At 43.8% G+C, this 27000-nt stretch overlaps 1 protein-coding gene across 2 annotated transcripts in view; it reads right to left on the reverse strand.

Moving 5' to 3' along the window:
- The window catches only part of FAM107A (family with sequence similarity 107 member A), a 271788-nt gene that overhangs the window by 13762 nt on the left and 231026 nt on the right, over nt 1-27000 (reverse strand). For both annotated transcript variants that reach the window (XM_073592128.1, XM_073592129.1), the window contains 2 exons: nt 17149-17323; nt 4169-4325 (listed from right to left, as the gene is read on the reverse strand). In XM_073592128.1, the coding sequence (XP_073448229.1) occupies nt 4169-4325; nt 17149-17323 (332 nt within the window). The remainder of the gene's footprint in view (nt 1-4168; nt 4326-17148; nt 17324-27000) is intronic.

A 27000-nucleotide genomic window follows, 5' to 3' on the forward strand; every position in this document is an offset into this window, starting at 1 on the left:
CCATGTCTCTCAGCAAATAGCTTGGGGTGTCTACTTTCCAAAATGGGGTCATTTGGGGGGGTTTTGTGCCACCTGGACATTCCATGGCCTCCGAAACTGTGATAGGCAGTGAAGAGTGAAATCAAAAATTTACACCCTTAGAAATCCTGAAGGCGGTGATTGGTTTTCGGGGCCCTGTACGTGGCTAGGCTCCCAAAAAGTCCCACACATGTGGTATCCCCATACTCAGGAGAAGTAGCTAAATGTATTTTGGGGTGCAATTCCACATATGCCAATGGCTTGTGTGAGAAATATATCATTTAGTGACAACTTTGTGCAAAAAAAAAAAATTTGTCACTTTCCCGCAACTTGTGTCAAAATATAAAATATTCCATGGACTCAACAAGCCCCTCAGCAAATAGCTTGGGGTGTCTACTTTCCAAAATGGGGTCATTTGGGGGGGGTTTGTGCCATCTGGGCATTTTATGGCCTTCAAAACTGTGATAGGTAGTGAGGAGTGAAATAAAAAATTTACGCCCTTAGAAATCCTGAAGGCGGTGATTGGTTTTCGGGGCCCGGTACGCGGCTAGGCTCCCAAAAAGTCCCACACATGTGGTATCCCCGTACTCAGGAGAAGCAGCTGAATGTATTTTGGGGTGCAATTCCACATATGCCCATGGCCTGTGTGAGCAATATATCATTTAGTGACAACTTTTTGTAATTTTTTTTTTATTTGTCATTATTCAATCACTTGGGACAAAAAAAAATAATATTCATTGGGCTCAACATGCCTCTCAGCAATTTCCTTGGGGTGTCTTCTTTCCAAAATGGGGTCATTGGGGGGGGGGGGGTTCGTACTGCCCTGCCATTTTAGCACCTCAATGACATAGGCAGCCATAAACTAAAAGCTGTGTAAATTCCAGAAAATGTACCCTAGTTTGTAGGCGCTATAACTTTTGCGCAAACCAATAAATATACGCTTATTGACATTTTTTTTACCAAAGACATGTGGCTGAATAAATTTTGGCCTAAATGTATGACTAAAATTGAGTTTATTGGATTTTTTTTATAACAAAAAGTAGAAAATATCATTTTTTTTCAAAATTTTTGGTCTTTTTCCATTTATAGCACAAAAATTAAAAGCCGCAGAGGTGATCAAATACCATCAAAAGAAAGCTCTATTTGTGGGAAGAAAGGGACGCAAATTTCGTTTGGGTACAGCATTGCATGACCGCACAATTAGCAGTTAAAGCGACGCAGTGCCAAACTGTAAAAAGTGCTCTGGCCAGGAAGGGGGTAAATCCTTCCGAGGCTGAAGTGGTTAAGGGGGTAAATCCTTCTGGGGCTGAAGTGGCTAAACAGGTTTAGGAGATATTCTTTTTACCTACAGGTAAGCCTTATTATAGGCTTACAGGGGGTCAAAGTAAAAAAAATGGGTATACAACCGCTTTAAGAAACTGGTCCCATCACTCCTTGGCAAATGGAGGGAGAAGAAATGGAAACAGTGACAGATTTTTTCTTTCTAGGCTCCAAGATCACGGCAGACAGTAACTGTAGTCATGAAATTAAGAGACGCTTGCTTCTTAGGAGGAAAGCAATGACAAATCTAGACAACATTATAAAAAGCAGAGACATCACCCTACCAACAAAGTGCCGTATATCCAAAGCTATGGTCTTCCCAGTAGTAAGCTATGGCTGTGAAAGTTGAACCATAAGAAAGGCTAAACGCCGAAGAATTGATGCTTTTCAACTATGGTGTTGGAGAAGACTCTTGAAAGTCCCTTGGACTTTGGAAGATAAAACCAGTCAATCTTGAAGGAAATCAACCCTGAATATTCACTGGAAGGACAGATCCTAAAGCTGAAACTCAAATACTTTTGCTACCTAATGCGAAGAGAGGACTCATTGGAAAAGACCCTGATGCTGGGATACATAAAAGGAAAAAGGAAAAGAGGACAACAGAAAATAAGATGGATAGATAGCATCATCAAAACAATGAACATAAAATTAACCACTTGCCGACCATCCGCTGCAGTTGTACTGCGGCAGAATGGCACGGCTGGGCGAAACGACGTTATGTAACGTTGTCTCTCGCCCTGTGGCCACTAGAGGGCGCGCGCCCATGGAGCCGTTGCGAGTGCCTGGTGATTCCGAGTGCCTGGTGGTTGCGATCACCGCCGGGCTCCCGCTATCGCTTGGGGCACATGGAGAACTGGATCTGTGTGTGTACACACAGTTTCCGGTTCTCTGAGGGGAGAAGTGGCAGATAGATCGCTGTTCATACAGAGTATGAACAGCGATCTATCTCTTTCCCTACACAGTCCACTCCCCCCTTCAGTTAGAACACACAATAGGGAACACATTAACCCCTTGATTGCCCCTTAGTGGTTAACCCCTTCACTGCCAGTGACATTTTTACAGTAATCAATGCATTTTTATAGCACTGATCGTTGTAAAAATGCCAATGGTCCCAAAAATGTGTCAAAATTGTCCGACGTGTCCGCCATAATGTCGCAGTCCCGATAAAAATTGCAGATCGCTGCTATTACTAGTAAAAAAAAAAATAAAAAAAATAAAAATGCCATAAAACTATGCCCTATTTTGTAGGCGCTATAACTTTTGCACAAACCAATCAATATGCGCTTATTGCGATTTTTTTTTTTACCAAAAATATGTAGAAGAATACATATCGGCCTAAAATGAGGAAAAAAATAGTTTTATATATTTTTGGGGGATCTTTATTATAACAAAAAGTAAAAACAAATGTGTTTTTTTTTCAAAATTGTCGCTATTTTTTTGTTTATAGTGCAAAAAATAAAAACCGCAGAGGTAATCAAATACCACCAAAAGAAAGCTCTGTTTGTGGGAAAAAAAGAACGTCAATTTTGTTTGGGTGCAACGTCGCACGACCGTGCAATTGTCAGTTAAAGCGACGCAGTGCCGAATCGCAAAAATGCTCTGGTCAGGAAGGGGGTAAATTCTTCTGGGGCTGAAGTGGTTAATCCTTAACCTAACCCTAAGCAATTCCAGGCAGCACAAGAAAAAATTTAGTAATCTACTAACAATATTCAGTAAACACTCTGCTTCCTTAAACACTAATTACAATCAGACCTCCCAATGTTTGGAGGCTGTGAGAATTTTTTATTTTTTTTCTTACATCAAGTTTTCTGTGTGTGGTAGTCTGTAAGGAGGGTGTTCCAACATTACCAGCAGACGTGTTCCAGGATCACCAGAATACAAACATATTGGAAAGGGGTACATTGGCAAGCCACTGCAATGTCCAGATAATAAACTAAAATACAGAGCCGATTGGCTATGCTCTCATGTGTGTAAATCATTTTCAGTTTTGACACAAGTGTTCAATACTCCTAAAATTAGCTATTAACTCTTAGGCCCCTTTCACACTGGGGCGGTTTGCAGGCGTTATTGCGCTAAAAATAGCGCCTGCAAACCGCCCCTAAACAGCCTCCGCTGTTTGTTCAGTGTGAAAGCCCAAGGGCTCTCACACTGAAGCGATGCGCTGGCAGGAGAAGAAAAAATCTCCTGTCAGCTGCATCTTTGAAGCGGTGAAGGAGCGGTGTATTCACCGCTCCTAAACCGCTCCTGCCCATTGAAATCAATGGGACAGCGCGGCTATGCCGCGGTAATACCGCGGCTATAGCCGCGCTATACGAGGGGTTTTAACCCTTTTTCGGCCGCCAGCGGGGGGTTAAAACCGCACCGCTAGTTGCCGAATACCGCAGTAAAACAGCGCTAAAAATAGCGCTGTTTTACCGCCGACGCCCCCTACCGCCCCAGTGTGAAAGGGGCCTTAATCCCGCAAAGGTTACCTACCTAAAGCCTAGAAGTGCCTAAATGTGCTCTCAGAATTTAGTTTGCAGCTCCCTGATGTGCCTGTTTTTGGTCAGTTTGGGAAATGATCTAAGGTCTATGGGGCAACACCAGACACCATGAATTAGTAGCAGAAACCTGTCCAATGACTTTTGTTTTCCCTTCTGATAAGCCTGTGCCAGGAGGCCTGTGTCTGTGTCTGCTCCACTTACCTCCATAGCCAAAGCACAAGCAGACATACAGTATAATGCCTAATGCTTAGCTTTATACTGTATGCCCATGCTCCATACAAGTCAATATGAACACCTGGGTACCCTAGCCCTGACATTTACATGCAGACAAAAATCTGTGTGCTCACCTGTTCCAGTCTCTGCTGTCTTTTTAGCAACTCTTGTTCAAAGGGAGATTGCATCTTCTTAATCTCCTCTTCCTCTTTCTTCTGCTGGACGATCTTGTCTCTCCGTCGATTCTCCAACACTCTCTGGAGCTCTGGCTTTTTGTCAATACTCAGACCCCTGTGGAAAGCAGAAGAGGGATACAAAGACATGTGGGAGTTCCATTATATGCTCCTTGAAATTATAAAATACTATCCATACAAAATTCAACGGTACACCACCAGTGGCCACTTTTTTTTAACATACACTATATTGCTAAAAGTATTGGGACGCCTGCCTTTACACACACATAAACTTTACTGGCATCCCAGTCTTAGTCTGTAGGGTTCAATATTGAGTTGGCCCACCCTTTGTAGCTATAACAGCTTCAAGCATTCTGAGAAGACTGTCAACAAGGTTTAGGAGTGTGTCTATGGGAATGTTTGACCATTCTTCCAGAAGTGCATTTGGAATGAGAAGGCCTGGCTCGCAGTCTCCACTCCAATTCATCTCAAAGGTGTTCTATCGGGTTGAGTTCAAGACTCTGACCTCAACCCGACAGAACATCTTTGGGATGAATTAGAGCGGAGACTGTGGGCCAGGCCTTCTTGTCCAACATCAGTGCCTGACCTCACAAATGCGCTTCTGGAAGAATGGTCAAACATTCCCATAGACACACTCCTAAACCTTCCCAGAAGAGTTGAAGCTGTTATAGCTGCAAAGGGTGGGCCAACTCAATATTGATCCCTATGGACTAAGACTGGGATGTCATTAAAGTTTATGTGCGTGTAAAGGCAGGCGTCCCAATACTTTTGGCAATATAGTGTATATACCTTAGAGATTGGATTATCCCAGAAAAAATGATGGCACCCAAAAAAATACCACCCAGCTGATTTACCCCTCCCTCAACACAGGACAGCCAGAGGATGTTTCCAGAAATTATAAAGTACATACAGACAGAGCTGTGATTATTGTCTGTTCTGATTATGGCTAGATTGGGTGGAAATCATTTTATGTTCATTGGCAAATTTTCTGGACTGTGCTTTGCAGAATGTAATACATACTTATGTCCTAATAGAAAAAAATAGATCTCTAATTATCTTGAGATTGGCATATTTGTCTTTGTATATTTGTATAATTGGATTTCAGTAAATTCATCCAGACAGTACAAACTGACAGGAAATATGGAATATTACCACTAGAGGGCAGAGTAACACCATTTTCAGAAAATAAATAATAATGCGCTAATGCTTATTTTGGTAATATTAGCTCTTTGCCAAGACAATTCATAAACAGAGGAAGTCAAGGGAATTCAGCAGCTCGGATTAACTCATGGAAAATAACTGGCAATATCTATAAAGTGCAATGGAGATGCCCCAATGTATGCATGACATTGCCATATAAGACAGATTATATGCAGTGCAGTAAGCTACACACATCAATAAAGAAATGGTTTACCAGTCCAATTGGATTGTATCTGCTATGTGAGTATTGTTACTGAGTATAGAACCTTTAATGGGCTTATTTAATGTGGTGCTGAAAAAAAGGATGTAAAAACTCAGGGCACAGGAACAAAATACCCGTGTAGTGGCGCCCCCTATACTACAAAGACTAAAAAATGCTCCATACTGTAAGTCTAGGGTTGCAGAAGAAGATGCATTTCTTACATTCTCCTTGCTCCAGCATGTACAGTGGCTTGCAAAAGTATTCACCCCCCTTGGCTTTTTACCTATTTTGTTACATTACAGCTTTTAGTTCAATGTGTTTTTTTAATCTGAATTATATGTGATGGGTCAGAACACAATAGTCAGTTGGTGAAGCAAAATTAGAAAAATATATACATAAAACTATTTTTCAGAAATAAAAAAACTGATAATTGCCATGTGCGTATGTATTCACCCCCTTTGTTGTGAAGCCCATAAAAAGCTCTGGTGCAACCAATTACCTTCAGAGGTCACATAATTAGTGAAATGATGTCCACCTGTGTGCCATCTAAGTGTCACATGATCTGTCATTACATATACACAACTTTCTGAAAGGCCCCAGAGGCTGCAACACCTAAGCAAGCGGCACCACTAACCAAACACTGCCATGAAGACCAAGGAACTCTCCAAACAAGTAAGGGACAATGTTGTTGAGAAGTACAAGTCAGGGTTCGGTTATATAAAAAATAGCCAAATCTTTGATGATTCCTAGGCGCACTATCAAATCTATCATAACCACATGGAAAGAACATGGCACAACAGCAAACCTGCCAAGAGACGGCCGCACACCAAAACTCATGGACCGGGCAAGGAGGGCATTAATCAGAGAGGCAGTACAGAGACCTAAGGTAACCCTGGAGGAGCTGCAGAGTTCCACAGCAGAGATTGGAGTATCTGTACATTGGAGGACAATAAGCCATACGCTCCATAGAGTTGGGCTTTATGGCAGAGTGGCCAGAAGAAAGCCATTACCTTCAGCAAAAAACAAAATGGCACGTTTTGAGTTTGCGAAAAGGCGTGTGGGAGACTCCCAAAATGTATGGAGGAAGGTGCTCTGGTCTGATGAGACTAAAATTGAACTTTTTGGCCATCAAAGAAAATGCTATGTCTGGCGCAAACCCAACACATCACATCACCCAAAGAACACCATCCCCACCGTGAAACATGGTGGTGGCAGCCTCATGCTGTGGGGATTTTTTTCAGCAGTCGGGACTGGGAAACTGGTCAGAGTTGAGGGAAAGTTGGATGGTGCTAAATACAGGGATATTCTTGAGCAAAACCTGTACCACTCTGTGTGTGATTTGAGGCTAGGACGGAGGTTCACCTTCCAGCAGAACAATGACCCCAAACACACTGCTAAAGGAACACTTGAGTGGTTTAAGGGGAAACATGTAAATGTGTTGGAATGGCCTAGTCAAAGCCCAGACCTCAATCCAATAGAAAATCTGTGGTCAGACTTAAAGATTACTGTTCACAAGAGCAAACCATCCAACTTGAAGGAGCTGGAGCAGTTTTGCAAAGAGGAATGGGCAAAAATCCCAGTGGTAAGATGTGGCAAGCTCAAAGAGACTCATCCAAAGCGACTTGAAGCTGTGATAGCCGCAAAAGGTGGCTCTACAAAGTATTGACTTTAGGGGGGTGAATAGTTATGCACATTGACTTTTTCTGTTATTTTGTCCTATTTGTTGTTTGCTTCACAATAATAATAAAAAAAAAATCTTCAAAGTTGTGGGCATGTTCTGTAAATTAAATTATGCAAATCCTCAAAAAAACCATGTTAATTCCAGGTTATGAGACAACAAAACACGAAATATGCCAAGGGGGGTAAATACTTTTGCAAGGCACTGTAAATAGGCCCTAGGCCCAAGTCAGGGAGAGACCACATGCAGATTGTTATTAATTATCTTCTACATTGTATATAGGAAAGCAGTAATGGATTATGCCAGTTCTTGAAGGCACTAATATAAGGCAATTCAACAGTTTGTGTTGACTTAGTATTACCAAGCTTGGGCCTGTATTACCAGTGGGAGGTTATCACTGTTGGGGCAGAGCCCCCGCCCCTAAGCACCCACCCCCCATGTTAAGGGCATGTGGCCTGGTATGGTTCTTGAGGGGGGAGGGAGCTGGCTCCCCCCCCCCCTTCACGACTTACCAGGCTGCATGCTCAGATAAGTGTCTGTTATGGATTTTGGGGGGACCCCACGCAGTTTTATTTTTAACATGGGGTTCCCCTTAAAATCCATACCAGACCCGAAGGGCCTGGTATGGACTTGGGGGGGGGGACCCCACAACGTTTTTTTTAAAACATTTTTCTAATGCTGGGCAATGCCAGCATTCTTTTCTTTACAGTCATCGTTCAGCGGGGAAGCCAGCTGACTCCTCATCGGACGCGGGCGGCCAGCTTTCCAGCCGTTGCTTCACAACCAGCTATTTTTCCTCACTAAATTCGAATTGGTCGATAATTAATAAACAAAACGACATTTAACGAAAATGAAACTAAGGGTACTTTCACACTGCCAGCATCCGGGCGTCGGCAGTAAAGTGCGGCTTTACCGTAATTTTTGCAGCGCTTTTAAGCCACTAGCGGGACGCGTTTAACCCCCGCTAGCGGATGAAAAAGGGTTAAAACCGCTGTAGTGGCGCTTTGCTGGCAGTTCAGCAGTGCTGCCCATTGATTTCAATGGGCAGGGGCACTTTAGGAGCGGTGTATTCACCACTCCTACAGCGCTGCAAAGAAGCTGCTTGCAGGACTTTTTTTGACGTCCTGCCAGCGCAGCGCCCCAGTGTGAAAGCCCTCGGGCTTTCACACTGGGATTGCAGCTGAGGCTTTTTTCAGTCGCTTTACAGGCGCTATTTTTAACGCTAAAGCGCCTGAAAAACGCCTCCAGTGTAAAAGGGGTCTAAACAAATTGCATAACGAAACTAAATTAGTAACATAACGAATCTATCCAAAACGAAACATCTAATGTCTAATGAATATGAATTTGAGACTTTAGGTTGTAAGCTCCTGGAGGGCAGAGACTGATGTGAATGTACAAATATGTAAATGCGCTATAAAAATAGCTGTAATAAAAAAATTAATTCAACAGCGGAAAATCCAAGCTGTCTACGATGAGAAGTTAACCATTTTTTCCTATAAATTAGAATAGGAGGCTAAAACAGCAAAACAATTGTTGGATAGTGATATAACCGTATAATTGGTAGACTGTATTAAGCCTTTAGGTGAATCCATTTAAAGGCTAAAATAGAAGCAAGCTGTAATGTATACGCCATGAGAGCCGCAAGATTCTCTGAGCCGTGTCCGCCTTTTAAATGTGAGCGCGTCAAATGTGAGTATAAAGGTTATCTGGCGTACAGGGTTCCCCAGTGACCTCATTGTCTGACTTCCATCTGACTTGTAAATGGAGCTGCCAACTCACTTCCTAGGATAATGGACACCTACAGCTTTCAATCTGGTAAAACTCTGTCTGAAACACCTAATGATATTTATCAATGAGTCACAGCAAAGATCAGTGATGTTCAAGAAGTTACCAACAAGAACAAATCAGAGTTACCTTGGCTGCAGTACGATTAGTAAGGCTGGTTCACGGCTGTGCAGTGCGTTAGGTGCATTTTAATTGCGTTCTACATGTGTTACTACTGAACGCTATACAGTATAATGCACATTTTGATGAAAGTGTATTGAAGAAGCAGCAAGCAGGATTTTTTAATACACCATTTTGATTGGTTGCTCTTCCATGAAGGGCTTGTTTACACATGTGACAAGTCACTTTAAAAGGCATGTGATAGGAGGTGATATGTTGCTCACTCCCCTGCCTGTTTTAACCCTGTAAGCCTAGGTTCACACTACCACGATGCAGCGCATTGCATGTGTTTCACACAGGAATTCCTGTGCAAATCACACGCGATATCTGCGCAGTGCATCTGTAGCAAAATGGTGCAGGACTTTTTTTTTTTTTGCCGCACTGGAATTGGATTGCATAGGTGTTCACACATGCGATATGATTCAGGCAATCGCACTGCGTTTTGCAAGCTGTTTTGGGGTGTCGTTAGTTTAACATTGACACCCACAGCAGATCGCATGAACGCCGTGCAATTTCAATGCGGTGCAGTAAATGCACAGGATTTAATGTGTTTTCTGCATCACATATATGAACCAGGGCTAAATGTGCCGCAACCATGTGCATTGCATGCACTTGCAGTACAGCCCTATTCACTTGGATGGGTCGTGTTCAGTGAGCGGAAGTGCCCACCTAACTTGACAAAAGGTTTAATTCCTGCCACAGTCATAAAGCAAAGCATTGTGGCCGTGGCATGAGTAAACCACCATCCTCTGTCTTTGCAGCTTAAAGGGGAGTGATTAGGGGGTGGTAAATCTGCAGTTCAACTGTGTGTTTTTACCAACCCCAAACCCAAGTGTAAATAGCAATACAAAAGAAAACAAATAGTGTAGCGCTTTAAAAAAAAGAGTGATAAACCCAAATGATCACCACTAAAAATTAAAACAAAAAACAAGTGCAGATATAGTGAACACTATAACAAATACTGAATGTCCAAGAAAAATCCAAGTGACAATATTCAAAATATAGTTCAAAACTTTATGTGAATATCAAAATGTAGTTCAAAGCTTCTTCATGAGAATATCCCAACCGTGAACCAGGATATATGGCTAAAGTGATTAGCACCACCACCGAAAAATGGGATGCTTACCGAAGCGTTTGAACCCACAAGCACATATGTTTTGTGAGTCAAACGGGCTTGTGTTGTGTAAACAACCAATGGGAATGGACACTGGAACCTTCAGATGGCTGGAACGGGAACACCCGGCTATCCTCAAGATGGAAGATATGACTGATAGATTCTTGGAAACGCCTAACAAACCGGAACTATTTAACGAATATATAGTGTAACCTGTACAATCTGTCCGGGCTGCTCCTCTCTATGGTGTCTCCTCCATCAATACAGTGGACTCTTGTTTACCACCCGCATCGATCAGGTGTCCTGGTGTGCTTGAGTCAGCTGATCGGTGCGGGTGGTAAACAACAGTCCGCTGTATTGATGGAGGAGACACCATAGAGAGGAGCAGCCCAGACAGATCGTACAGGTTACACTATATATTCGTTAAATAGTTCCGGTTTGTCAGGTGTTTCCAAGACTCTATCAGTCATATCTTCCATCTTGAGGTGTTCCCATTCCAGCCATCTGAAGGTTCTAGTGTCCATTCCCATTGGTTGTTTACACAACACAAGCCCGTTTGAACCCACAAGAACATACCTTTTGTGAGTCAAACGCTCTGGTAAGCCTCCCATTTTTCAGTAGTGGTACTTCTCACTTTGGCCATATATTCTGGTTCACGGTTGGGATATTCACATGATGCTTTGAACTACATTTTGATATTCACATGAAGTTTTGAACTATATATTGAATATTGTCACTTGGATTTTTCTTGAACATTCAGTATTTGTTATAGTGTTGACTATATCTGCACATGTTTTTTGTTTTAATTTTTAGTGGTGATCATTTGGGTTTATCACCCTCTGTTTGACATATGTGTCACGCAGGGGTGTTGCTAGGGGGTGGCTATTGGGGCTATAGCCCCAAATCTGGGTGTCATGTACCAGATAAGACCAGAACTGTGTGGATTGCAACAGAGGAAACCCAGACGTGTATAAGTGAAAATATAAATGATTTATTAAAGATAAATGAATAAATATAACACAACCACCTCCAATATCACTCAGTGCACCACAACCAATACAAAACAGAACCCCACAAATAATAATAATAACAGAACAAATATATACAAGTAAGGGAAATACCGAGATCATAAACAGAGCCAGGCCAGGGTCGTCAACGAGAGGTCAGCAGCTGGGGAAGGGAAACAAACAGGAAAAGAGAGGATGGATGGATCACAGGAGGGACGGGTCAGATACAAGGCTCAGGGTCCAGAGCAAGGAAACAGACAGAGAACAGGATCAACAGGCTCCAGGAATCAGGTCTCAGGTACAGGAATCAGGAATCAGGTAAACAGGATGCAGGCTGCAGATCAGGGCTCAAGGACAATATCAAGGCAAGATGAGTGTGCACCTGCCGGGTATTTATACTGCAGCTGCTAATTAAAGTCAGGTGACACCTGTCTGCAGAGGGGAATACCTGCTCCATACTGCCAGGATTCCTCCGCTGGTGGACGCCAGTACTGCGGCCCAAAGGTGACAAAATGCCAGCAGGGAAAACCTCTTCTGACAGCTCCAAACTGGCAGGAGACACTTGCTGGTGGACCTCAGTACTGCACGCCAAATGATTGCAATTACCAGAGGAGGGGACCTTTCCTGCCACTGGGGCCCATAGCCCCGAGTCTCTTTCCGCAGGGTCCCTGCCTAACCAGCGGGTTGCGGATGCTGCGGCAGGTGGGCTGGCTACATGAGAGAGGTGGAGGAGAGGAAAGAAGCGAGCTCTTCACAGCCGGGCCTCTTCAATTTGGGAGCGAGGTGCGGCGAGTAGCAGAGAGATGACATAATCTCTCAGTGTCAGCTCTTCCACCCTCACAGCACGGTCATCGTGGAGCTCCACTTTGCAGCCAGACCCCCTTGCTTCAATGTCGGTGGTGCAGCGGGGAGCAGTGAGATGACATCATCTCTCACTGCCCACCCCGCATCACCGCTCTCCTGCTCTCACTAAATGGACCAGTGCTGTCAGCCTGCCACCAATGCAGTGCCAATGCACATTTGGTGGCACTGGCTGTCATGGCAAGTGACAACCCACATCTGGTGGCCGGTGACGTGGCTCGTGACAATCTGCAAATGTTGGCAAGAGATGTGGCAAGTGACAATCTGCAAATGGTGGCAGGAGACATGGCAAGTGACAATCCACATCTGCTGCCAGGTGAAAGTGGCAAGTAACAATCCACCTTTAGTGGCAGGTGACGGTGGCAAGTAACATGCTGCATCTGGTGACAGGCGACGGTGGCAAGTGACACGCTGCATCTGGTGGCTGAAGATGTGCCAGGGCTCCCACTGATTCTGCAGTATGGTGAGTTGAACCACTTCATTATATATTACAATGTAGCAATAGAAATAATGCACTTCAATCACCCTGACGCCATATCAACCATTATGCCATGATGATTGAAGTGCCAACACCAGTCATCGCTCGTGAAAAATTGCTTACCACTGGTGGACACTGGAGCCGCTACTGCCTGTACTCCAGGAGAAGAGGAGAGGATACCACGGCCCCATCACATGGGTAAGTGCTGGACGGCCCGCGCCGGGGGGCGCTGGGTGTTGGGTGCTGTCTCAGTGCTGTGCCACGCCGCCGGGGGGGTGTTTGTTTGCCGCCTCCCCCAAAAGAAGAACCCACCAGCCACCACTGGTGATTTGTAAGATTTTAGGACCAAGGAGCCTCACACGTCTGACTTTTTATCTCAGAAATCTGATTTTGAATTGGATTTTGATTAATATATTTAAGAAATGGCCCCAGGGTTCTTCTGTAGGCCTGACCTATATGACCAGCTAAAGAAACATTTCTAGTGAAGTCTGCATATACATTGTGATATAAAGCGTATTGTTTCTTTTTTTTGAAAACCCCTATTTACAATTTTTTTCCTGCAGTCTTCTTGCCTATCTAATGGCAGCTCCTTTTCCTGTCAACGGTGGGCATTCTTCAGGACTTGGCAACACTCTCGAAACAATATGTGAGCATCGTTCTGTCCTGGAGTACCACGATCCCAGCCTGTGTATTGACGCACCCCCAAATGGGTAATGTAAATGACAGGCTGGGCTCACAAGAAATGGGCAGAATAACACTACAGGTGTGTACAGGCTCTGGACCAAGGTGGACATCAAGAACAGTGCTGGACCATGGACAGGTTAAGAGTTTTTTGATACTATATTTTTTTTTAAACAGTAGAGGGGGACCTAAAATTTTTTTTTTTTTTAATGTAGTTCTACTCAGAAGTGCTATGATCCAGTTAATGAACATGCACAGAATTAGTACATATGTGAGGCAGCCAATTGGCTGGTATTTTAGCAAGCTTGTCAGTAAAAATGGAACTTGCTGCCAATGTTAATAAGAAAGCAATCATAAGGCCTTGCTTGATCTGGATGACAATTTTAAAAAAAATCTGCAAAAAATGCTGGCACGTGACTGATATAACCGAAATGTCATATCACACAATCCTTGCTTAGCTCCCACGCTTCTGGAATGGGTTGCATTCAGCGGGCAGTACTACTGGCTGAATGCGACAGCGGGGACACGTTTGTGATGCATCTACTGCTTATGCAGCTGAAAGGGGATCAGGTGGGCAGGGAGCCAAAAACGCAGATCAACCTTATATTTTTACCGACCCCTTCAACAAAGTCTTAAAGGAATAATTCTAACATTGCAAGGATTTTAATAAACGTTGATGCAGACTCTTACCTTTTGTTGCTCTGGAGGAAAAAATGTTTGTCTATGTCAATGTGCAAAGTGAATCTGAATAGGAGTGACTTTCATTGTCAATCAGCTGCTGCACGTTCAGGGTTCTAATGAGGAAAGTTTCAGGGTCTAAATCCCTTTAGACATGATTAACCCTTTGGGAGTATCTTACCATTTTTAAAATCTGCCTTGTACCTTAGTGCAGATTTCTGGGAAAATAATTGAAAAAAATAACAGTAGAAGTCCAGTTCACTTGTCTATTCCCATTGCTGTCAATCGAGCCCTGAAGGGGTAGCTCTTGGACCCTGAAATGTGTTGGATATTTTTGGAATGTCTCCCTGAGTTTTATTGGAATACATTTGTATCTGGACCTCTCAGCAGTGATGTGGTACTTCATTTTATTTATTTATTACCCTATTCCCTCTCATATGCTACGGTCGCCCTCTGACTCCATCCTACACTCTCTAACCCACATCTTCAATCTCTCCCTCACCTCTGGAGTCTTCCCCAATGCTCTAAAACATGCACTGGTCACCCCCATACTTAAAAAGCCGTCCTTGGACCCTACCAATCTTAACAACCTACGCCCTATCTCCTTGCTCCCCTTTTCCTCTAAACTCCTTGAACGCCTGGTTTACAACCAACTGAGTGACCACCTCATTAAAAACAACCTTCTTGATCCCCTTCAATCTGGATTTCGCCCTCAACACTCCACAGAAACTGCTCTTTTAAAACTCACAAATGACCTACTAACTGCAAAAACCAACGGACACCATTCTGTACTCCTACTTCTGGATCTTTCAGCTGCCTTTGACACGGTTGACCATCCCCTCCTCCTCAAAAACGTTACTCCCCCGGTCTCCGTGACTGTGCTCTTCAGTGGCTCTCCTCCTACCTATCCCAACGCACCTTCAGTGTCACTTACAATTCTACTTCCTCCACTCCTCTTCCTTTCTCTGTCGGGGTCCCCCAAGGTTCTGTTCTTGGACCTCTCTTATTTTCAATCTACACCTCTTCCCTGGGTCAGCTGATAGCCTCTCATGGCTTTCAATATAATTTCTATGCCGACGACACACAAATCTATCTCTCCACCCCTCAACTCACTCCATCAGTCTCCTCACGCATCACTAACTTACTAACCGACATATCTGTATGGATGTCACACCACTTCCTCAAACTCAACTTGTCCAAAACCGAGCTTATAATATTTCCTCCCTCACGTGCCACTTCCCCTGACTTGTCTGTCAAGAGCAATGGCACAACCATCCACCCGTCCCCACATGTCAGGGTACTAGGCGTTATCCTGCATTCTGAACTCTCCTTTCGACCCCACATCCAATCACTTTCCAAAGCTTGCCGCCTCAACCTCCGCAATATCTCTAAACTACGTCCCTTTCTAACCAACGAAACCACAAAGCTCCTGATTCACTCCCTGGTTATCTCTCGCCTCGACTACTGCAACTCCCTCCTCATTGGCTTACCTTTAAATAGACTATCCCCCCTTCAGTCCATCATGAATGCTGCTGCCAGACTCATCCACCTTACAAACCGCTCAGTGTCTGCTACCCCCCTCTGCCAATCCCTCCATTGGCTACCACTCGCCCAACGAATTAAATTCAAAATACTAACAATAAGTTACAAAGCCATCCACAACTCTGCCCCCAGCTACATCACCAGCCTAGTCTCAAAATACCAACCTAATCGCCCTCTCCGTTCCTCCCAGGACCTCCTGCTCTCTAGCTCCCTCATCACCTAGTCCCATATCCGCCTCCAGGACTTCTCCCGAGCCTCGCCCATCCTCTGGAATTCCCTACCCCAATCTGTCAGACTGTCTCCAAATTTATCCACATTTAGGCAATCCCTGAAAACTTTCCTCTTCAGAGAAGCCTATCCTGCCTCCATCTAACAACTGCACTATTTTCCTCCATTAGCTCATCCCCCACAGCTATTACCCTTTTGTATAACTTGACCCTCCCTCCTAGATTGTAAACTCTAACGAGCAGGGCCCTCTGATTCCTCCTGTATTGAATTGTATTGTAATTGTACTGTCCTCCCTAATGTTGTAAAGCGCTACGTAAACTGTTGGCGCTATATAAATCCTGTTTAATAATAAAAATAATAATAATATTACAGGTACTTATATAGTGCCATCAATTTCTATGCAGCGCTTTACATATATATTATACATTTACATCAGCCCCTACCCTCAAGGAGCTTACAATCTAAGGTCCCTAACTCACGTTCACAGACATCCCAAGTCCCCCGCGAGTCACGGGAGTCTCCCGCATTTGACTGCGGCCTCCTGGACACCCGCGAGTGCCGGGCGATCTCCCTGGCTGGGCCTGTCAATCAGCCACAGACAAAAGACAGAGCAGCCCAAGCGGCCGAACTGAGTACGGCTGCGGTGACTGCTCAGGCTGCTCTGTCTTCTGTCTGTGGCCAAGGGAGGGGGCAGGACGGAGCCGGGACACTGAGGCTGCGCTGATGGACACTGGTGAGAAGCGTCCCCTCCCTGCAATATGTTTGCCACCTCCCTGAAATTAGTTTTTGCAGGTTGGGATGTCTGCATTCATACTTACACATACTGGGGCCAATTTAGACAGGAGCCAATTAAACTACCAGCATGTATTTGGAGTATGGGAGGAAACCGAAGTACCCGGAGGAAACCCACACAGGCACAGGGATTTTCCACTTTGTTCTCTTGCATTGGTGGCCGTTGTGTGTAGGAGGTCAGTCTGGCATTGCTCCCTGCTCCAGGAACCCCTGGGTCCCATAAAACTCTAGCTGAGAAATCCTGGACTAGACAGACTAGTGAGGTATGATATGTGGAGTGGAACGAGCTACTTTCAGTACTTTAGATTGGTGGGCTAGTGAGATGAGTTGGTATCATACATTTGTAGTGAACAGTTACTAACAGTGCAATTTCCACCAGATTGACTATCGGGATGCAGTTACAGGAAGCTATGTAAAGTAATAATGTATATAAAAAATAGGTATTTCAGAGCCATAAGTGTCAATCTCAGACTATAGAAACTGGTAATCTCAGTTTTATTATACAGGAAACCTACCTTCGATGGTTCATTAGCAGTTCCCGGTGGAGCTCCTGGTGACTTCTAGATGCTTTTACTGGATTTTGGAGTTTCTTGGGTTTGATGAGTTCAGTGTTTGCCTCCAGATAATCAGGATGAGCCAAAATACTTCCTATATCTGGTGGGTCCCTCTGTATATCAGAGTACATGGAGGCTGCAGACAGAACACACGTGTAAGACTGGAACCTGCTGTACATTGCCGTATATTATTGCTAATAATACTACTATATAAGGAAATCTGTACTGGGCAGATATGGAGGATGCCACGGCATACTTTTCATAAAAATGCTAGTTACCTGGCGGTCATGAAGACCCAATGGCTTCAGTTATTTCTGAGTCCCTGACCTGGAACAAGGCTGTAGATAGGAGCCTTCCAACTTCACTCTTATTTTGTGATCTACGTTCTTGGTCAATGACTCGGAAAGCCAGACAGCCAGGTAATTGTATTACAGGGAGATTAGCAATGGCAAATCCTGTATTTTTCTCTGTATCAGTTTCCTCTTAATAATAATTATGCTGATCCTCTCAGGAAATGCAATGATTTCCTATTTCTTACCATATTAAAGCACATCCAAACCCAATAACAAATATGTAATATTTTGTAGTTTTTCGGCCCTTAGAAGTGGTGGCTGGCATTCGTTTTTTACAGCTTTATGTCTTTATTTTCACCTGATGATCCTGCCAATAACACACTTTCTGTTTTAGAATGACAACCTTCACTCACTCTACTGTATCTATAGAGGAGCAGCTTTGCCGCCGTTGGACAAGGGAGTATGTTAAGGCTACAAAATATCTTCCCTCCCCTTTTCCTCTGTTCTATAACATACACTATATTGTCAAAAGTATTGGGACGCCTGCCTTTGCACACACATGAACTTTAATGGCATCCCAGTCTTAGTCTGCAGGGTTCAATATTGAGTTGGCCCACCCTTTGGAGCTATAACAGCTTAAACTCTTCTGGGAAGGCTGTCCACAAGGTTTAGGAGTGTGTCTATGGGAATGTTTGACCATTCTTCCAGAAGCGCATTTGTGAGGTCAGAAACTGATGTTGGACGAGAAGGCCTGGCTCGCAGTCTCCACTTTAATTTAGCCTCAAAGGTGTTCTATGGGGTTGAGGTCAGGTCTCTGTGCAGGCCAGTCAAGCTCCTCCAACCCCAAACTCGCTCATCCGTGTCTTTATGGACCTTGCCTTGTGCACTTGTCCAAATCATTTGTTGGAGGGGGGATTATGGTGTGGGGTTGTTTTTCAGGGGTTGGGCTTGGCCCCTTAGTTCCAGTGAAGGGAACTCTTAAGGCGTCAGTATACCAAGACATTTTGGACAATTTCATGCGCCCAACTTTGTGGGAACAGTTTGGGGATGGCCCCTTCCTGTTCCAACATGACTGCGCACCAGTTCACAAAGCAAGGTCCAAAAAGACATGGATGAGCAAGTTTGGGGTGGAGGAACCTGAATGGCCTGCACAGAGTCCTGACCTCAACCCGATAGAACACCTTTGGTATGAGTTAGAGCGGAGACTATGAGCCAGGCCTTCTTGTCCAACATCAGTGCCTGATCTCACAAATGCGCTTCTGGAAGAATGATCAAACATTCCCATAGACACACTCCTAAACCTTGTGAACAGCCTTCCCAGAAGAGTTGAGGCTGTTAAAGCTGCAAAGAATGGGCCAACTCAATACTGAGCATGCGTGTAAAGACAAGCATCCCAATACTTTTGACAATATAGTGTAGGTGATGTTCTGTAGTCTTCAGAGAGAGCTGGAAACAATGGAACTGATAAGACCCCTTCCACATGGGACAGACTCTGCCAGGAATCCACCTGCTCAACGGGGAATCTGTCTTATGATGCCTGTTGAGCAGGCGGTTGGCTAGGCCATGTCTGCTCCACTTATGCACAGCGGACACAGATACAGCCCACTCTCCTCTATGGGTGGTCAGATGTAAATGGACCGCCTGTCCATTTACACTTGACTGCCATCCGATCCAATCCGCTAGACCAGGGGTGTAAAACTCAATTTCATTGTGGTCCGCAGCAGCATTATGGTTGCCTTCAAAGGGCCAGTTGTATCTTAAAGACTAGATGTCCAGAGCACCCCACTCCCCCTTACATCCAATTTCAAGAGCCCCCCTCACCATCACAGTGCACCCCACTTACCTGCTGCCTGGAAGAAACAGGGGTAGGAGCTGGGAAGGAGAAATTGAGGGTCTGGAGGAGGACCAGAGGAGGGCGGGAGTCAGCTGCCTGAATCTGCTGAATGCAGAGACGAGGGGTGCTGTGGCTGCACAGAGAAATGCAGGATCTGTAGGAGGAGTTCTGACCTCCTTTCTTCTGCCAACGGCTGAGACGGTGGCAGAGAGGACCCTCTCTGCGGCTGTACAGAATAGCGCAGGATCTGGCGGAGGAGTTCTAACCTCCTCTCTGCTGCTGATTTTTGAGACAAAGTGGGGGCTGGAGATGAAGGGGGTGCCACAGGTGCAGGTGAGGTCCCCATCTGTCTGTTTTTAGCAGGTGGGATTGGATGTCGGTGGGTGTAAATGGATGCATGTCCATTTACATCTGCTGCCATAGATAGAAGATAATGGAGGGTCCAGTCTGATTCACCTTGAAAACTGAAAGGAGGAACCAATTGGTCCGCCCATGTGAAAGGATCCTAACAGTGCAGTATAAGAAGTTATTAGCTCACTGAATTTCTGGCTGGATCAACAGGCATTTTTTGCAATTGTCAAACAGATATAACAAAACACTTTATACCATATGTTTTACAAACCAAATGAGAACTAATAAGGGAAGTTCATTATTATGCCCCTGTACACACGGTCGGACATTGATCGGACATTCCGACAACAAAATCCTAGGATTTTTTCCGACGGATGTTGGCTCAAACTTGTTTTGCATACACACGGTCACACAAAGTTGTCGGAAAATCCGATCGTTCTGAACGCGGTGACGTAAAACACGTACGTCGGGACTATAAACGGGGCAGTAGCCAATAGCTTTCGTCTCTTTATTTATTCTGAGCATGCGTGGCACTTTGTCCGTCGGATTTGTGTACACACGATCGGAAATTCCGACAACGGATTTTGTTGTCGGAAAATGTTATAGCCTGCTCTCAAACTTTGTGTGTCGGAAAATCCGATGGAAAATGTGTGATGGAGCCTACACACGGTCGGAATTTCTGACAACAAGGTCCTATCACACATTTTCCGTCGGAAAATCCGACCGTGTGTACGGGGCATTACAGTTTACATACACTTTATAAGCAACATAAACTACACAGCTGTCGGAGGAAGGTATCTGGAATTTGTTATAAACAACTAAATAAGTTCTGGTTAAGAAAAGAAAGAAAGAAAACTGTAATGTGGATGAGAGTATAGAGGGATTAGAACCTGTCAGGTTTTTATTGCTGTCTGTGCCCCCATTAGGGAGATTCATCCTCTATATTTGTCCTTTTTACTGTTATCACCAAGTGTGAAAGTAACAGAAACCCCCCAATTTTGGGTTGTCACCAGAACAGTTCTGGTGACAACTTTGGAGGGAATTGCTTTGACTTCCTGTTGTGACTATGAAATAGAAAGTGAAGGTAAATTTCCACAATGGGAAACAAATAGCAAAAAAAAAAAATCAGGGGTTATAAACCTCCCTTACTCTATCCAAAATGAAAAGAACAGTTTTGTTTAAATATACAGTAAAGATTCAGTAATATTTAATGTGACTTGTAAGTTTTTACAAGTTTGCTCTTTTTGTTTTTGTATTGAACATAAAGATTTGTAGATCAGCTTCTACAGGCTTTCTACTTTACAGAAATCAAGCTCTCTTCATCCATCCCAGCTGGATGTCTTTTCTATTCTTTCTTTAAGAATTCTCCCTGACTCTTTATTGCAGAATGCTTCTAGTTTTGAATTAAAGTATAATTAAAGGCAAAACTTTTTTTTTAGTTTTGGATAGAGTATAGAGGGATTAGAACACCTGTCAGTTTTTATTGCTGTCTGTGCTCCCCCTCACCCTCTCTATTTGTCCTGTTTACCATTAGCATTGAAAGTGAAAGTAAAAGAGAATCCCAAATTTTGGGTTGTCCCCAGAAAAGTAATTGTAATGGAACGTCCCACACTCCGCTTGAGTGCTTTCGTCATATACCGCTTCCTTCCAGTCTGAATATAGATATCAGATATTCAAACCGCTGACAACCACAAACAAGACAATACTCGTTTGGTTGCTCACCATGAACTGTTTATTAGAACAAGAATACAGTCTTATATACAGTTGAAGAGGAGGTCCCCCCCTCCTGCACATATTACTCTAACAATATACCTGTAACCAGAAACATAAATTAACATGAGCTAATTAACTAATCCCTTAAAGCAGCCAATGTGACTCTGTGCCCACCTGGCCATTGTTGTGATTAATCGGGATTTCACTACAGGTCAGACTTGTTGTCACTGTGCTTTACACAGTAGATTATACATTATCATAAGTATAACCACAGGACACCTTCTCAGGGCTGGTGCAAGGATTTTTGACACCCTAGGCGAAACCTAATTTTGCAGCCCCCCTGGTTCCACCCCTGACCCCACCCCCTTTTCCCTGCCCATGTATACCCCACCCTTTTAATGAAGCGCCCATCAAGGCAAATCAAATGCAGCCTCACCAGCACCCATCAATGCAGCCTCGCCAGCGCCCATTGATGCAGGCTCACCAGCTCCCATCAATGTTGCCTCACCAGCGCCCTTCAAATGCAGCCTCACCAGCGCCCGTCAATGCAGCCTACCAATGTACTTCAAAGAACCCTAGGCGGCTGCCTAGTGGTAGCACCAGCCCTGCACCTTTTCACAATAGCAGGAGCTCTAGTAGGAGTTGGCCCCTCTCCTACATTGTACAGAGGCTAATGTGATTAGCTCTTTCAATTAACATGTTGAGTTCAGAATCAAACAAACCAAGAATAGTCTTTATATATATCCTGGGAAATATTGTGGATAAATATTACTGTCTCATTTTAAGTAATCCAAGCCATATTTTCTCAGTTACCCTGTGCCCCTAAGGGACACAGGATGACTTAGACATAGCAAGTGCATGGGGAGCTGAAACAAGGGTTTCCCAACCTTTCCGAGGGATTCTGGGTTCCACGGGCCCTCCCATCACAGTAATAGAGGAGAAATCTTCCAATGGGGATACTAGTTCTGGTGACCTGGGGGTCCGTGAGTAATTCCCTTAATTTGTAGGGATTTCTTCTCACTTCCTGTTTGCTTATGGGACAGGAAGTAAAGGGAAATCCCTGCAATGGGACAGAAAAGGGGGAAAAAATCTGACAGGGGTTATAACCCTCCCTTACTCTATTCAAAATAAAAAAATATATATAGTTTAACCCATAGTTCTACTTTTTAAAGCTGAACTCCAGGAAAAATAAAATTTTTGGCCATTTGATGTGGATGTAGGAATAAATGACCTCTATTAATGCCTGTCCCATGTTTGGCTTCTGCTCCTTTTGGTAAAACCGTTACATTCATTCGGCCCTCATAGTACTGTAAGCAGCAAACATCCTGTGCTGAGACCAGTAGTTCCAGCTGTTCTACTCTAATCAGTTGGTCGCTCATTGTACAGTTCCTCCATTCAGAAGAAGCCAAGTATCCTTTACACTGAATGCAAGGATTTCCGTGATTGGAGGAGGGGCCAGATGGAAGTCATGATTTCTCCTCCTCCAATCACAAAAAAAATGGACATTTAGTGAAAAGGTTGCAAGGTTTTCTGAATAGAGGAGCTGTACAACGAGTGACCTGCTGTGATTGGCATCTTGTTTTTAATGGTTGCATCTACTGACCACACATTGGTTTCTTATTTGGGGCCTCATCCCTTTGACCATTGCTCACTGGTACCTGACCGCAGCCTAGCACAGTGTAGGAATCTTTGGAATTTTTCACAGGACGTGATTCAAAAAAGCAACATGGAAGCGTTTTTGATGCGTTTTCAATCCATTTCAGTGGGAAAGTGCATTTTTTATTAACTGACCAAATATGCACCATAAATGCAGCAAGCAGGATTATTTACACCAATGAACCAGTGTGAAGACATACATAGAATTTAAGGGGATGCATTTTTCTTCAGCTTTCCTTGCGCTTTTTTAAAACGTAAAAGCGCTTCAAACACTGCTCAGTGTGGAAGCACCTTCGGGCCGATTCACACTATGTGCGGTGCCAGGCGTTTTACTGGAGTGTAACCCCAGGGACACACAGGAAACAATTGTTTCCTATGTGTCTCATTCACACTGGAACGCAGCATAGCGCTAAAATGCAGGCATGTTGCATTTTATCGCAGTGCACTGGGCTGAATCACACTGCAATGTCAAGCAGCTCAGCGCATCTCACCACCCGACATTGCAGTGTATGAAGTGTACGTTTTGTACACTTCACAAAAAAAAAAAAGAAAGGAAGACGGTGTGGTTTGCTGAATCATGCACCACACTGCCCCCTAGCCAGCCAGCAACACAGAGTGGCTCGAGCGCTGAATCGCTCTTGCTGCTCTGCGATTTGACTGAGGGCCAGTTCACACCATAGAAACACAGTCTGGAATGCGTGCGTTCCAGATGCTTTTCTGCACGCACGTTTTTGATGCAGTCCAGTGCATTTTTTCCTCCCTCTTTTTTTCCTAACTTTAAATAAGGACATATGTGTTCCAGTGCATTTTTGATGCCTTTTACAGCGTTCCAGTACCATCCAGTGCAGGAAAAATGCAGCATGTTCTACTTTTTTCTGTGGAACTGGAACGCACTGGAACTGCAAGCACTGGTGTGAACTATGCCATTGAAAACCATATAACCTACTTTCCATGCGTTTTTGATGCAGAAAAAAAATGCATTGGACTGCATGTGGTGTGAACTGGCCCTCAGAGCCTGTGTAAATTGTCCCTTAGAAGGATCTCTCTCGTGGCTTTTCATCCCACATTTTCCACTTGTCTTTGCTCCCTCCTGCTTACCTGGTGCACCACTGACTTATCGAATGTGTGAAAGGTCCCCTATAATAGAGATGATGCCAGTGAATTACATCCACCATACCCCAGTTAGTACACAGTGGGAGTTTTCTGTAAAGCCTAACGTTGTGAGAATTAATTTTAAATTCATTCAAATTGTTCTATTAAATAAACATGAATTCCTTGGTAGTATTAACTTAGCAGCTGCGTTATAGATCAGAGCTATTCACTGGCAGGAACACTTCAGGAACGCACAAGAGCATTCTCCAAGTCGTGTATAATTAAAAAACAAAAATCTTTTGCTAATCCCGAACACTGGGAAAGCTGCAGTGGAAAGCGAGAGAAACAGACATCCTGATGCATCAAAAGCTGGAAAACTTGAGAGGCTTTTATCATCATCTCAGAACCGTATGCAAATTAGCACTTAAAGTGACAATATTACTAAACCATGATAAAATAAAAATGCTGCAGGTGTAAAATTCAGGGTTAAGGCCGATCCAGATTATAATATCCCCTTACAGGGGAAGGTGCATCCTGACCTGTTTTATGGGTCAAAACATTAGACCCAGTAAACAGCTTATCCACCTCTTGCAGCAGCCAATGAGCAAGACTGAAATGCAAGTTACTTCCCCTATATATAACCACAGAACCCAGATGATGTCATCGCTGACGAAACGCTTAGGGTGAGGCCTAGGACGGTGACGTCATCACGTATGCGGACCTCGTTGGATGGTCAAGACTGTTAGTTTACAAGCCTGTTTGGAGTCACCGACATTCGTAAAGCCAATTTTGATTTTTCAACATGTGAGTGTGCATTTTTTTTTCAATACTTTATTTTAAGACAACAATACAGAGAACAATGACAAACATGTCAAAATATGTCACCGAATTAGAAAATCACAGCACTTGAAAAACAAGTGATCATGATACAGATCATGAAAATGTTTTGGATTGGCCAGCACTAAAGAGTCTCTGTACCCCATGAGGTTTTGTTACACGGTGAATACCGTTGTTAAAGAAAAACAGAACCAAAGAGATAATGAAAAGGGAAAAGACAATACAGAGAAGAAAGGGAGAGAGGAAAGAATGGGGAAAGAAAAACAAAAGGGGGGGGCCGAGAGAAGTAGGACAGAGAAGGCTAGGACAGAGGCCAGAACAAAAAAGGGGGGGTCATGTCAAACCTCCACCCCTTCAGATACAGAATGCTCAATCTCCATTTAGGATAAATTAACAGCTTCCCGACCACCGGCAAGTTGGCTCCCCTGGGCAAAACAACGTTACCTTACATCGGTTCGCCTTTTGGCCACTAGGGGGCGCACACGAACACCGATCTCTGTCTCCTCCTAGTCAGTCCCACTCCCCCTACAGTTAGAACACACATGAGATATTAGGTGGTGCGTCACGGATTGGTGGAAGTTTAAACACGGCATCGTCATTTGTTCAGGAGGGTTTAATCAACCATTTTTGAAGAAGAGCACGGGGACTTTACTCTATACAAACAGTTGTGCTCCTATATTTACATACCGTGGCAGAATTTATGATTTCTTGGCCATTTTTCAGAGAATTTGAATGATAACACAAAAACTTTTCTTTCACTCATGGTTAGTTTGGATGAAGCCATTTATTATCAATCAACTGTGTTTACTCTTTTTAAATCATAATCACAACAGAAACTACCAAAATGACCCCGATCAAAAGTTTACATACCCTGGTGATTTTGGCCTGATAACATGCACACAAGTTGACACAAAGGGGTTTTAATGGCTATTAAAGGTAACCATCCTCACCTGTGATCTGTTTGTTTGTAATTAGTGTGTGTGTGTAAAAGGTCAATAAGTTTCTGGACTCCTGACATACCCTTGCATCTTTCATCCAGTGCTGCACTGACGTTTCTGGATTCTGAGTCATGGGGAAAGGAAAAGAATTGTCAAAGGATCTGGGGGAAAAGGTAGTTGAACTGTATAAAACAGGAAAGGGATATAAAAAAATATCCAAGGAATTGAGAATGCCAATCAGTAGTGTTCAAACTCTAATCAAGAAGTGGAAAATGAGGGGTTCTGTTGAAACCAAACCACGGTCAGGTAGACCAACTAAAATTTAAGCCACAACTGCCAGGAAAATTGTTCGAGATGCAAAGAAAAACCCACAAATAACTTCAGGTGAAATACAGGAGTCTCTGAAAACATGTGGTGTGGCTGTTTTAAGATGCACAATAAGGAGACACTTGAAAAAAGATGGACTGCATGGTCGAGTCGCCAGAAGAAAGCCATTACTACACAAATGCCACAAAGTATCCCGCTTATAATATGCCAAACAGCACAGAGACAAGCCTCAAACCTTCTGTCACAAAGTCATTTGGAGTGATGAGACCAACATTTAGCTTTTTGGCCACAACCATAAACGCTACATTTGGAGAGGAGTCAACAAGGCCTATGATGAAAGGTCCACCATTCCTACTGTGAAACACAGAGGTGGATAGCTGATGATTTGGGGATGTGTGAGCTACAAAAGGCACAGGAAATGTAATCAAATATGAATGCAGTATGCTATCAAAAAATACTGGAGGAACATTTGCATTCTTTAGCCAAGAAGCTGCGCATGGGACGTACTTGGACATTCCAACATGACAATGATCCAAAACACAAGGCCAAGTCGACCTGTCATTGGTTACATCAGAATAAAGTGAAGGTTCTGGAGTGGCCATCTCAGTCTCCTGACCTCAATATCATTGAGCCACTCTGGGGAGATCTCAAACGTGCAGTTCATGCAAGACAGCACAAGAATTTACAGGAACTGGAGGCTTTTTTCCAAGAGGAATGGGCAGCTTTCCTATCTGAGAAGATAAAGAGCCTCATCCACAAATACCACAAAGGA

Source organism: Aquarana catesbeiana, linkage group LG07 (genome assembly GCF_042186555.1).
Source record: "Aquarana catesbeiana isolate 2022-GZ linkage group LG07, ASM4218655v1, whole genome shotgun sequence".
NCBI lineage: Eukaryota > Metazoa > Chordata > Amphibia > Anura > Ranidae > Aquarana > Aquarana catesbeiana.